At 35.6% G+C, this 11,190-nt stretch overlaps 3 protein-coding genes across 6 annotated transcripts; all 3 read right to left on the bottom strand.

The window, feature by feature from the left end:
- On the bottom strand, positions 321 to 2,453 carry LOC107617400 (the record flags this gene model as incomplete). Its single annotated transcript, XM_016319159.2, is given in 7 exon segments — positions 321 to 478; positions 638 to 838; positions 1,130 to 1,580; positions 1,582 to 1,673; positions 2,024 to 2,114; positions 2,288 to 2,346; positions 2,432 to 2,453. Coding segments are annotated over 7 exon segments (958 nt in total), but the record flags the coding sequence as incomplete, so codon positions are not given.
- LOC107617399 (1,2-dihydroxy-3-keto-5-methylthiopentene dioxygenase 1) lies at positions 3,337 to 5,299 on the bottom strand. Its single transcript, XM_016319158.2, has 5 exons — positions 5,053 to 5,299; positions 4,887 to 4,974; positions 4,714 to 4,808; positions 4,061 to 4,300; positions 3,337 to 3,742 (listed from the first exon to the last, which is right to left on the bottom strand). The coding sequence occupies exons 1-5, from the start codon at positions 5,062 to 5,064 to the stop codon at positions 3,614 to 3,616; spliced, it is 564 nt and encodes a 187-aa protein (XP_016174644.1). The 5' UTR covers positions 5,065 to 5,299; the 3' UTR covers positions 3,337 to 3,613.
- On the bottom strand, positions 5,800 to 10,416 carry LOC107617397 (protein TIFY 4B). 4 transcript variants are annotated; one of them, XM_021111243.1, is made up of 10 exons: positions 9,830 to 10,416; positions 9,379 to 9,527; positions 9,166 to 9,290; positions 8,977 to 9,006; positions 7,821 to 7,905; positions 7,578 to 7,737; positions 7,006 to 7,065; positions 6,624 to 6,681; positions 6,308 to 6,516; positions 5,800 to 6,004 (listed from the first exon to the last, which is right to left on the bottom strand). In XM_021111243.1, exons 1-10 carry the CDS (start codon positions 9,981 to 9,983, stop codon positions 5,988 to 5,990), a joined length of 1,047 nt encoding a protein of 348 aa, XP_020966902.1. In that variant the 5' UTR covers positions 9,984 to 10,416; the 3' UTR covers positions 5,800 to 5,987. The 4 variants fall into 4 exon arrangements, with proteins under 4 accessions (XP_020966902.1, XP_020966901.1, XP_016174641.1 ...); XM_021111242.1 differs by having other exon boundaries at positions 6,624 to 6,687; positions 9,830 to 10,414; XM_016319155.2 differs by lacking the exon at positions 8,977 to 9,006 and having other exon boundaries at positions 9,830 to 10,410.

Here is an 11,190-nt window from a genome sequence, read left to right as displayed (position 1 = left end):
TGTCAGCCTTTATGGGAGACTTCAACGAGATTGTGTAGGTAGAGGGGAGAAAGGATGCTGTCAGATTAACAGAGTTTTAGTAAGAATTGATAAAAGAAGATATGCAACTGGTGGACTTTCGCTTAGCGATTTTACAATTGGATTGACAGAATTTTAATAAGATTTGAGTGGTTGAAAATCAGGAGTACACTATAAGAAGGAGGAGCACAAAAAATAATTAACCAGTTTTTTTCCAATTTTTTTTCTTTTTTAACTTTTTGATTTGCTTATTGTTGTTCTTGCTCCACTTATTGTGTTGAGTTTTCTTGTTAAAAAAAAAAATCTATCCCATGGTATACTTTTTATATAGTAAAGTCAAATTCTTTCTACAAATTGGTCGTCTATAAAAATGAATGCCACTTTGTAACATATTAACCAAAATGGATCACCACCATGGTTATATCTCTTCTGCTTTAGTTTCTAATGCCAATGAGATTTCCTGTCCAAGATACAGTGAAGAGAAGAGTTGATGTCAGAATACATACAAGTTTGGTAACAAGAAACAAAAAATTCATTTTCAGGGCTGCTAAATTTCCTAAGCTCTTTAAATATTGTTGTTGAAAAATCACTAAAATATATATTACACTTTACAACTTGCCTTGAGCTTAGCAGTGCTTGAGAATATGCAGCTTGATGTAATTGCTCGGCCATGATCGGAGATCCATCCCACTTCACTCAAAGTTCCACCATCATTACTTTCTCTCAATGAACACCAGATCTTCTTGGGAAGTAACATGTTGTTATCTCCATCTCTGACAGAGTTCAACACTTGATCATCTAAAAGCGGCCGAAAGCTCCCCTGAAGTTAAATAGAAAGGAATTGCCAATGAAGCCAACAAAACATCAGGTATCAAGAGGGTACTGTTAGAAACAAGAGACTAAACTAGAAAAAGGATTTGTGTATTATTGAGTGTATTCAAATTGTCTCAAATGATACAATATAAAAGGGTATTTATAGGTGTTAAGAGAATCGTAATAATAAAGACGTAATATTCTATAATAAATATTCAGATATACTAAATAATTCTAATTGATCCTAATTATATTCTAACAGGTACAAACTAAACTACAAACAGATCCTTGCACTCACAGTGTTCGAATCATCGAAAGTTGCAACAGCTTTAGATCCCTGCCAGACACCAGTAACTTCTGAAGCAGTCAATGGAGAAGTAGCAGCAAATGCAGAATCACGGATAGCACAACCTCCAAGTTGGTCACCATTTCTAAATGGTCCATACCACTGCTCACAAAATACTCTTATACTTTGCAGAACCATCTTTGTATTATCTGATACATTTATGTGCTGAATGATCCTAACCCGAGACTCACAATCTTGTGGACTAATCAAGCAGTACTCCAACTCTAACAAGCCATCTTTCTTGTCCCACAAGGCAACATAAGAACCACTGGATTGGTAAGCAAAGGCAGTGATTCCAGTATAAGCTCCTCCAACTTTCCTTTCATCTATGCTGTAACGCGTAGCAGCATCAGCCTCACAACCAACAGTTGGTAGTAACTGAATGGACTTGTATTCGAGAACTCCCTTCATTGCTAAAATCAGCACCAAATCCATCCCATTCACCAGAAACTCTCTTGGCAAATTGTGACCAGACTTCCATACTGTTGTCATGTACCTTGAGAGAAGTTGAACAGCCAAATTGGTACACAAACTATCTAATTTGCAGGAATACCAAAAGATAAACAAAACATAAATTTGAGTAACCATGGATATATGTTTAGGATTTGGATCCTCTAAAGTTTGAATTTCACTTTAGAGAGTAAAGTGTGATCTTCTACCTTAGAGGATCCACACTTTACTCTCTAAAGTGAAATTCAAACTTTAGAGGATCCAAATCCTATGTTTATATCCATTATAACAGCATCAAGTCAGCTAATCAGTAATTAGTGATTAGTAATTACAGAAAAACAATCAGCAACAAAGTTTGATTAAGAACACAAAAGTTGAAAAATTCAGCCCAGTTACTTGTTTGGAGTCATCCTTGAGCAGATCAACCTGGACAGTATCTTTTACTGCTTGCTTGGCATCTTGATTGACTGCACATATCAAAGTTGTCCTGTTTTAGATTGAAACACGCTAATTCACTATCCACAGTTTCAGCAATCAAATAATGGTGGTAGTAAAAGTAGCAAGGTGGAAATTACCTATGTTTTTGGACACAATATAGTCTACATACATTTAACATTTCCACCTTTCCAATTTGACTCCCAAAAAACAAAAATCACATACCTTTTGGTCCTCCAACTGGGAAAACCCCCAAAGTTCCAATTTTGCAGCAGTAAAGAACCCTGAATTAGAGAAAAGATGCATCTTTTAAGCATAATCATAATCACTAAGAATAAGGAGGAGGAGGGAGGGAGAGAAATGAAGTACCTGGAAATGGGTAGAAGAAGAAGGGATGGGGGAAGGACGTGGTTGATGAAGGGATGGAGGAGGATAGGAGGAAGTGGTGGTTGTGACAAAGAATGCTGCCATTGGTGATTGGTGGTTGGACGGAGGTTACACAGCCTCTGCTACTAGCCGCCTTATAGTGACCCTTCATATCCACCAAGATACTATATTCTCTTTTTTATTCTTCTTATTCATAATATCATTAAATTAATTTTCATCCAACCAAAAATGTCACTAAATAAGATCCACTGGAAAATCTTTCACATAATCCATAGCCTTTCTATGCCAAGTTTGGTACTTTGAATTTGAAGTTGTATATGGCTCTATGCCTATATATACCAAGCAATTTTAAATTTTTAAGACATTATGTAAATTCGTTCTCTACTTACTATTAAATTAAATATTAACTTATTTTAAATAAGATTTATAAATCATTTAATGGTAGATAGAATACGATTGATATAATGTTTCACAGTAATGTATGAAAGTAAATTCTTACATAAATTCTTTTAGTTGAAAAGATTATTTAATTATGTCGAAAGTAACTTTATACCATTGGTTGAACAGTTAATCCTTGATATAGTTTGTAGTATGTATGGTATATGATAATGTATGGCATCTCGTTTACATTTTGTTTCTACTTACACTGTAGGAATAGTTTTGTGTTTATTTATCTTAGTTTCTTTTTATTTAAAGGAAAAGGAATAGTCAATGAGGAAGTTGAAGTCCCTTCTATGTTATTGAACTGCTAAAATTTGTTGTCCCTTCTAGGGTGTAAGTGGGACAACATAATACTTTTCCTCTAAACAATATCGAATTATTGGTTCACTTGTTCTCATGCAACACATCACAGTGAGGTTCTAAAACGGGAGCAGAGTTTCACCAAGTTTCTCAAGTATGAATTTGCCATTCAAAGGACACATGATGATTTAATTAACCCACTGAAACACGAATATTACAGCAGACATAGTACAATATGCTCCTTAACTAGTTTAAGACATCGAGCTTGATGTGTTATTGGTTCATAAACAAGTCTTTTTCTCTTGGCTAAAACTTTACAATAATATACCAACAACCATTCCAAGTTCCAACACTAGCTTTTTGTAACATCAGCTAGAAGCCTAGAAGACATGCGTGCTAGTTTATATCATCAGTGCAGGGAGCCTAATGAGCTGCAACCGGCACGCCGGGTTTCTCGGTCAGGCTCTTGATGTATTCCTTTCTAGCAGGGTTGTCCTCTTGAGGTCGATTATATGCAGTCCATACCGGCTCCCCCATAAACAACCTCATTAACTGTGTACACAAACAAATACAAATCAGCACAATATAGCAACTAATAATCAACCAAGAAATGTTTGTTGCAACTTTATTCTATTCAAACTAACTTCAAATTGCATCATGAATCTTTACATTAAGGATTGCTCACATGAAGATGTCTTTCATATGATAATGATAACTAAGATGTTGATACAACATATATTAAACAGTTTAGTCAAACATGTCAAGCTATCTAATAGTTTTCGTCTATAATCTTCGCATGAAGACATCTTCATGGGAGTATTCAGCCTGCATTAAAGTGATGATTGTGATTAGCGCGACGGACTTTCATACCTTCACATAGTTACTAGTGTCTAGAGTGAACCGATGGTAGATTCCAGCAGGTAAAATGATGAGATCACCGGCCTTAATCCAAATGCGAATCCAGCGATCGTCCTTGTCCCGCACATCAAAGTAGCCGCTCCCTTCCAAACAATAACGAATCTCTTCATCCTGATGAATGTGCTCGGTGTAGAAGTTCTTCAACTTCTCTTCATAATTTTCCACTTTTTCTGGGCATAAATCAAGTATATCCTGCAGCATAATCAAGTCAATTCAGACAGACAGTGAACCCAGATACAGAAGAAATTCCCATGTACAAAGAAACACTATTGATATTCACAGTGTTATAATATAATTAGGATCAATTAGTATTATTTAGTATATCTGAATATTTATTATAGGAGATTACGTCTTTATTATTACGATTCTCTTAGTACCTATAAATACCCTTTCATATTGTATCATTTCAGACAACTTGATTACATTGAATAATACACTTTTCAGATTACTCTCTCAGTCTCGTTTCTAATATGGTATCAGAGCCATAGTATCCTCCTTTAGACACACAGAACATTAAAAACTTTTGTTTTTTCATGTAATTGTATGAATAAAGAATAAATAAATAAAAGTTGTACTGAAATTAGAGAAAGATAGTAGAGTATTACCATGTAATTGTATCCCCTGGTTTCTCTGATTTTGTTCAATTCCTGATCATCCTCATAGATATTGGGATTAAGCTTCCAGTACAAGACTCCTAATTCTGCAATTAAAATTCGTTATTTTGATTGCATGGGATGTGAGAAAGAAGCAAAAGCAGAGAAGAGAAATTAAAGGGGACCTGATAGTTGGTTTAAGGAAACAGAATGTTTGGGGTTGGTTTGGTGAGGAAGCCTTGGATCCTCATTGCTATCGTCCATGAACCATGCCTGCCACAGTATTTATATTATATTATTGATTATTGATAACAAAAGTAATCGATTGCACCAAAGAGTAACAAAACTCACCTCAATCGCCATGACCTGACAGCAACAACGTTGTAGATGAGTGGCTTATTACTTGATTCTGGTGGAAGCCTCAGCGACCATATGTCATTTATTTATAGAACATGGAAATTAGGGAAACAAATTATAATTATAATTATAAGCCCGAATATTTTATTTAGTGGTGTGTATAGTTTTGTAATTTTTGTTTTCCACCACCCATGAGAAATAATCTGCTTGTTTGTTTCTGCTGGCTTGTAAAATATGGCTTCCAATTTCTATTCTTTAACTTGATCTTTTCTTCATTTTTAAATGGCGGAGAGCATTTCAAAGTGGCAGAATATCAAGTTTCATATCACAAGATAAAATAAAAGCAGGCCATATATTACTGCTACTTATCTAGTCGATAATACAAACAAAATACGTAATTTTGTTTGCACTAAGATAGTTAACAAAGCATAAAAGCAAATTTTTCTAAGCACGTCTAAATATGTAAATTTTGTATTTATTTTAAAAATACAGTTAATTGTGGTTCTATCACTAAATAAAACTAAAATATCACTTTATCAGGGAAGAGAAAAAGACCACTTGGGCTGGCACAAAAGCTATTAACAATTAACAAGGCAGCACAAATTTACATATCATATGTTCCGGGGAAAATGGCTGCTCCTGGCTCTACATTTTAAATCAGAAACATCAAATACGAAATTCTGGAAGGGCGAAATTAGATGGCTGAAAATTACAAAATTGATCAGGTAAGAGGGACACGTCTTTTTTTTTTTGGGTACAGTGTCTAGCAGTTAAAGAAACTAAAATTGACCACTCTATGGGCAGCCCAATTCTTGCACAACAGGGTTCGTGCTCAGGCTCCTACAGGCTATGGTCTCTTCTCTTCAGTTATATAATGATGTGATCATCTGAATCACAACTCTGCACAATCTATCTAGTCTCCTTGAGTTTTAGCATTCTTGAACATCTGCAATGACAGAATCAACATAAATTAATGACAACCTTTTCAGCAACCAAGCATTAATGCTGAGTGGTTCATCACCAAATCTTTGCTTGGTTTACCATTTAGTTTTTCATCACCGGCATAATATTATTTATTATACCTTGAAACCAGTCCCTTATTATTAACATTTACTTAATGGGTAACCATCTTATCAGATAATCACTAAATATCAATATCAATAAGCACGATAAACTGATCGCTATGCTTGAAAGGTTCAATGTCATGTATATTGTTTGTTGAAGGTATAAAGAAAAGATGGCAACTGACCTTTGTCATTGAGATCAATGGGAAGGCCAACTTTTAGCGGGTTGTCAGCCGAGCCACTGAAAGCAAGAGGCGGTCTAGGCTGTGGTGGGGAGCATGTGCTACTTCGGCTTGAATTGCCATTTGAGGTCTGGATTTTCACTGGAAGGTTCAAATACATCTCCAAGTTAGATGACGTTACCCCGGGCAATTTCTTGCCCTTCAATCTTCCCCTGTCAACAAAGGCAGAATAAATTATTGGGTTGTCACTAAAAATGAATAACATGATAGATGCAATTGAAATTAATGAAAAGAAATTATAGTTCAGTATTGCTGATACCTGTCTTTTCGCTTTTCACGATATCGTTGCAATGAAACTTGTCTGCTTGCCTGACCATCTAGATCTTGTCAAACAAAAGCAAGCAAAAACAATATTTAGGGTCTTAGAATTTGAGGTGTGAGCATGGACATGTGCTGTAATGCTGTTAGTTACATGAAATGTCTTCCTTCATACACATACCAATGTAGTAGATCAAATAAACAAAAATTCACTTTATCTTGTTCCATTACTCTTCAACATACAAAGGACACAAACTTCTAGCCAGGTAAACTAATATTGCCTAAATGCGTAAATGGGTGGCAATCTCATGGATTTGAAATTGGGTAATTCAATTTCAAAGCAGTTATAGAAGGCTGCAAAAATTCTGAAGACATATCCATACCAGCATCACGAGCTATGCTTCCCTTCTCCCTGTAATGCAGAGGATATTCCATCATCTTATCTGTGGTAATTTGGAAAAACCAATGATTTGGTTGTCAATATCACAAAATGTAAATCTTAACATCTTTAATTTAATACAAAGCTAATCCAGGCTACCATAATTTTAAACTAGTCAAAGAAATTGAAACTTGTCCATTAAGAAGAGACAATAACTCAGTAGCTGTAATTCTAAAATAGGCTTCAGATTGAATTTGGGCATCAGAATTATGACAGCATGACACGCTTTTAAGAGAAACAATAAATGATATTGAATAGGTCAATTAAAAAGGCCTGCAAAATAACACCTCAAAACCTACTGGCTTGAACTCATTTGTGGTTTCTTCCCTCACTAAAGCACATCATTGGTGTTATATATCGTAGCTAAAATCACTTTTTGCATCTGATTTTTAGATCAAATGATGCATTCATTTAAGAAATTCCAGAAAAATGATGCAATATCATCAAAGAAAAGTAATCCTACCGCCTCATGGAATTAATAGTGAATTAGAGCAGTCTTTGTACTAAATTTTCTACCTGCTTGAGCAACCTGCACCATTGTTGTATCAACAGGAACTGGGACATCCTTATCCAATGGTATGTGACAAGGAGAAACCCAGACTGTTGTATTTCTGTTTACAGGATCATCCTGAGCAAATTGGACTGGACTTGCTGCAAGTTGCATGATAGCCTGTGCCTGCAAATCAAATTTGGCTCCATTGGAATGTGCAATTTGTTTGGATTTAAGGCCAGGCATTATACTAGAACATCATTACCTACCTTATCAGGTGAGACTCCATCATAGACATTCACCTTACCACAGTAGAATATCGTCATTTGCCCGACTCCGCTAGTTGCACATGCTCTATGACCATATTAATAAGTAATTAAGAACTTGAATCAGCAACACTAAAGGAATATTGGCATGTCTCTAATCATGCGTACTTTGTGTAAAATTTATTAAATCTTAGTTATTTCACATTTTAATTCTTAAGTAGTTGGTTCACTTTCTTGTGAAAAGTAATGTATGATGAAACTTGTGTTGCAGTTTGCCACTATCCTGGATTCCTGGGTATAAAACTATAAATAGTACCAAAAAACAGTTTATCAATAAATCAACACTTAAAGTAAAATCAGGAATGTTGAAATTAAGAACTTGCACAGGCTTCTTTTACAGCTGCAAATAATCATGCTAACAAGCTAGGAATTGAAGTAAACAAGCCTTGACATGCAAACCAACAGAAGTTCATGAAAAGAAGTGTCAGCCTTGATCGCACTTAATCTTAAAATTGATATTGTTCAATATAACTAAAACCTTTTTTTTTTGTAACTGAATTCCTTCTTCCATTCGACATTTTCCGTATAGTTAATGTTCATTAATCTTGCCTCCACCAAAAATAGTTAGAGCGATATCTTAACAGTAATACTTAAATTAGAGCAGCATGGAATTCCCCCCAAACATCAATGAACATATTTTTGTCCTGTTGTATAATTCCCGCCATAAGTGGAAAACCGCAAGCAAGAATCAAACACGATGGTCAACAAAAGCGTAAACGCAACACAACAAGTATGGAATGACGATTTTATTGGAGTTATGGGAATATCTAGATATGGCAGTAGCAGGTATGCAATTCATATGGTCGCTTGAGTTGATATCCATATGCTTACAAAATATAGCATTATCAAACCATTGTCCCCCTCCTAATCCTGCTTAAAGAAAAAGTCCACATGATACAATCCAGAAACATCCAACACAACAATCCAGAAACATCCAACACAACAATCGACCCTAAGCCATTAAATGACCTAGCTGAAATCAGGATCCTCGCACATAACTCATAAATACATCTAACAGTTTAAACTATCATTCATACTTAAATGGATGCAGACAAAATCTCTGTATACAAATGGCAGCAAAAGCACTCAGTTTCCTTACTGCTTCACTAACAGGCAAATCACCGAACACATGAAGAAACAAACCAATGAAACGGATCACTTCTCCAAGCTAATACTGAACTTGAACATCTATAGAAATACTCTACCATACTAAACATTTTCCCCCAGAAATGCATCATGAATGATCTGGTTAACACGATGAGACACAAAAGAAAAAGGAGAAACAAACCTGGGACTGACAACGTTGGTGTCATTGGTTTCAGTGGGTTTTTCGGGAGACGACGCAGATTTCTGAATGTCATCGGCAGCATGAAGAGCCGGATCTTCAGCGGGCGGAGCATCGTTCAAATCCCCCTAACACAGCAGTCCATGTCATATTCTCGGGAACCAAACAAAAAGGAAGAAAAAGCAAAAAGGTGTTGGGGGAAAAAGCGACACTCACTTGAGGCTGAGGCGGAGGCCGAGGTGGCGAGGTAGAATGGAGGGTGGGAACGACGGCGGGGGCGTCGTCGTTGGAGGGCTCGAGCAGCGCCTTCAGGGAAATGACCTGCTGAATTGCCTGCGATTTGTTCCACGAAGGCCTGCGCATCCCTGTACGGACACGTGTCCTTTTTAAATTATTAAAATTAAAATATTCCGTTCATCCATCCATCCATCCATCCATCCATCGGTCCAACAATAATTATTTTATTTAATTGCATTCCGAATGCAACGAAATACACAAAAATAGTAGCATTCACTTTGGTAAGAGAGAAGATATTTTGCACAAACATTAAAAATAAGGGAAGATTTGGAAGCAGTTGCATCGGTTATTTTTGAGTGGCGGAAATGGTGGAGGACAAAAGGGGAATTTTGCGCAGAGAGAGAGAGAGAGAGAGAGAGAGAGAGAAGACCTTTTTCTTTGAGGAATCTGCGACAGTCTTCGCGAGTGAGTTGGGAAATGTCATCTTCGGTGAGCTGGTGAAGGGGCTTGTCGAGGATAGACCTGAAGGTGGCGGTGGCAGTGGCGGTGGCTGTGGCTGTGGCTGTGGGCCCTGCGCCGTTCATCGCTTGCCGCTCCTCCTCCTCCTTCTCCTCCTTACCATATAAATTAATTGACAGATGACTCCTCTTGCTGCTCTGTTTCTGAGTAGTAAGAAATTAAGAAGAAAAAGGAGAGAGAATGAGTGGGTGGGTGATGAGTCGTGGGTATAGCAAGCAGTAGGAGCAGTAGTGAGAGTGAGAGTGAGAGTGATGAGTGCGAAGAGAAGTGAAGAAGAGAAGAAAACAAGAGAAAGGGGCAAAGAAAGAGGGACTACTGAGGAAGGAGTTGATGAGAGAAAGGGTGGGGGGGCTTTGCTCTTTTGCAACTTGGGGTGAACCCTAAGCTGCCACGTATGCTCTCCTCTTCATTATTAAGTTCCCTAATCCCCTCCAACTCTCTTTTTAATCACCTCTACACCCTCTTCTTTTTTTTTTCACTTCTTCCTAACCTAATCTTACTTCACTATTTCTTCTCTTTCGGTTTTTTATGTCTAAGAGTTAAGACTTCATTATCTGTATGGAGTATCGACTGAAATACAACACTAAAATAGTTTCAATAATCTACATCCAATATAGTACTACTTTTTATAAAACTTATCATAATCATTTATTTCTTACAACAAGTAAATAATATTACTAAATTCTGTGTCTCTTTTATAGATCATTTTGGTTTTGTTGAATGCATAATTATAAAGATAACATTACTGAAAAATTATTCATTAATTAAGAGAGAATATTAAAATAATTTTAATACTTTTATATATTAAAATATAACAATTTAGTAATAAAATAAGAGGATCATAAAATTTTGTAAAAAAAACAAAAGTAAACAAACCAGGAGTACTAACTATGTTATCTCTTTCTCTAGTTTTGTTTGTATTCATAATTTGAAATTAGTTAAAAATGATCTTAAGGACACTTGTTAACGAAGTAAGAATAGTAATTTTTAAAAGAGTAATGTTACGTGTACACTAAAATTAACCACTAAAATTAGTCATCAATATATAATATATGTTAGAATACAAATACACATTGAAAATAAATTAAACCATATATGTATTTATACACAAATATATTAGTGACTAATTTTAGTGGCTGATTTTAGTATACAAATAACACTTTTATTTTTAAAATTCTAATACATTTAAATTAGAAAACATGCACAGCTTTAATTTTTAAAATATCTAAATAATAGTTTACAATTTTATAGAAATAATAATTTATTCCTCTA

This window comes from Arachis ipaensis, chromosome B09, assembly GCF_000816755.2.
Source record: "Arachis ipaensis cultivar K30076 chromosome B09, Araip1.1, whole genome shotgun sequence".
NCBI classification, from domain to species: Eukaryota; Viridiplantae; Streptophyta; class Magnoliopsida; order Fabales; family Fabaceae; genus Arachis; species Arachis ipaensis.
The sequence above is the reverse complement of the archived record's forward strand: the minus strand, read 5'-3'. Positions and strand labels throughout refer to the sequence as shown.

Excerpts from the sequence above, each read along its gene's own strand:
- LOC107617399 (XM_016319158.2), bottom strand. Across the intron at positions 4,809-4,886 it reads TTCCTTAAACCAACTATCAG|AATTAGGAGTCTTGTACTGG; the intron begins GTCCCCTTTAAT and ends TTTTAATTGCAG. Across the intron at positions 4,301-4,713 it reads CCAGGGGATACAATTACATG|GATATACTTGATTTATGCCC; the intron begins GTAATACTCTAC and ends ATTATGCTGCAG.
- LOC107617397 (XM_021111242.1), bottom strand. The coding sequence starts at position 9,983 with ATGAACGGCGCAGGGCCCACAGCCACAGCCACAGCCACCGCCACTGCC. Across the intron at positions 9,007-9,165 it reads ACCAACGTTGTCAGTCCCAG|GTGTTCGGTGATTTGCCTGT; the intron begins GTTTGTTTCTCC and ends TTGTTTCTTCAT. Across the intron at positions 7,066-7,577 it reads GGTGCAGGTTGCTCAAGCAG|ATAAGATGATGGAATATCCT; the intron begins GTAGAAAATTTA and ends AAATTACCACAG.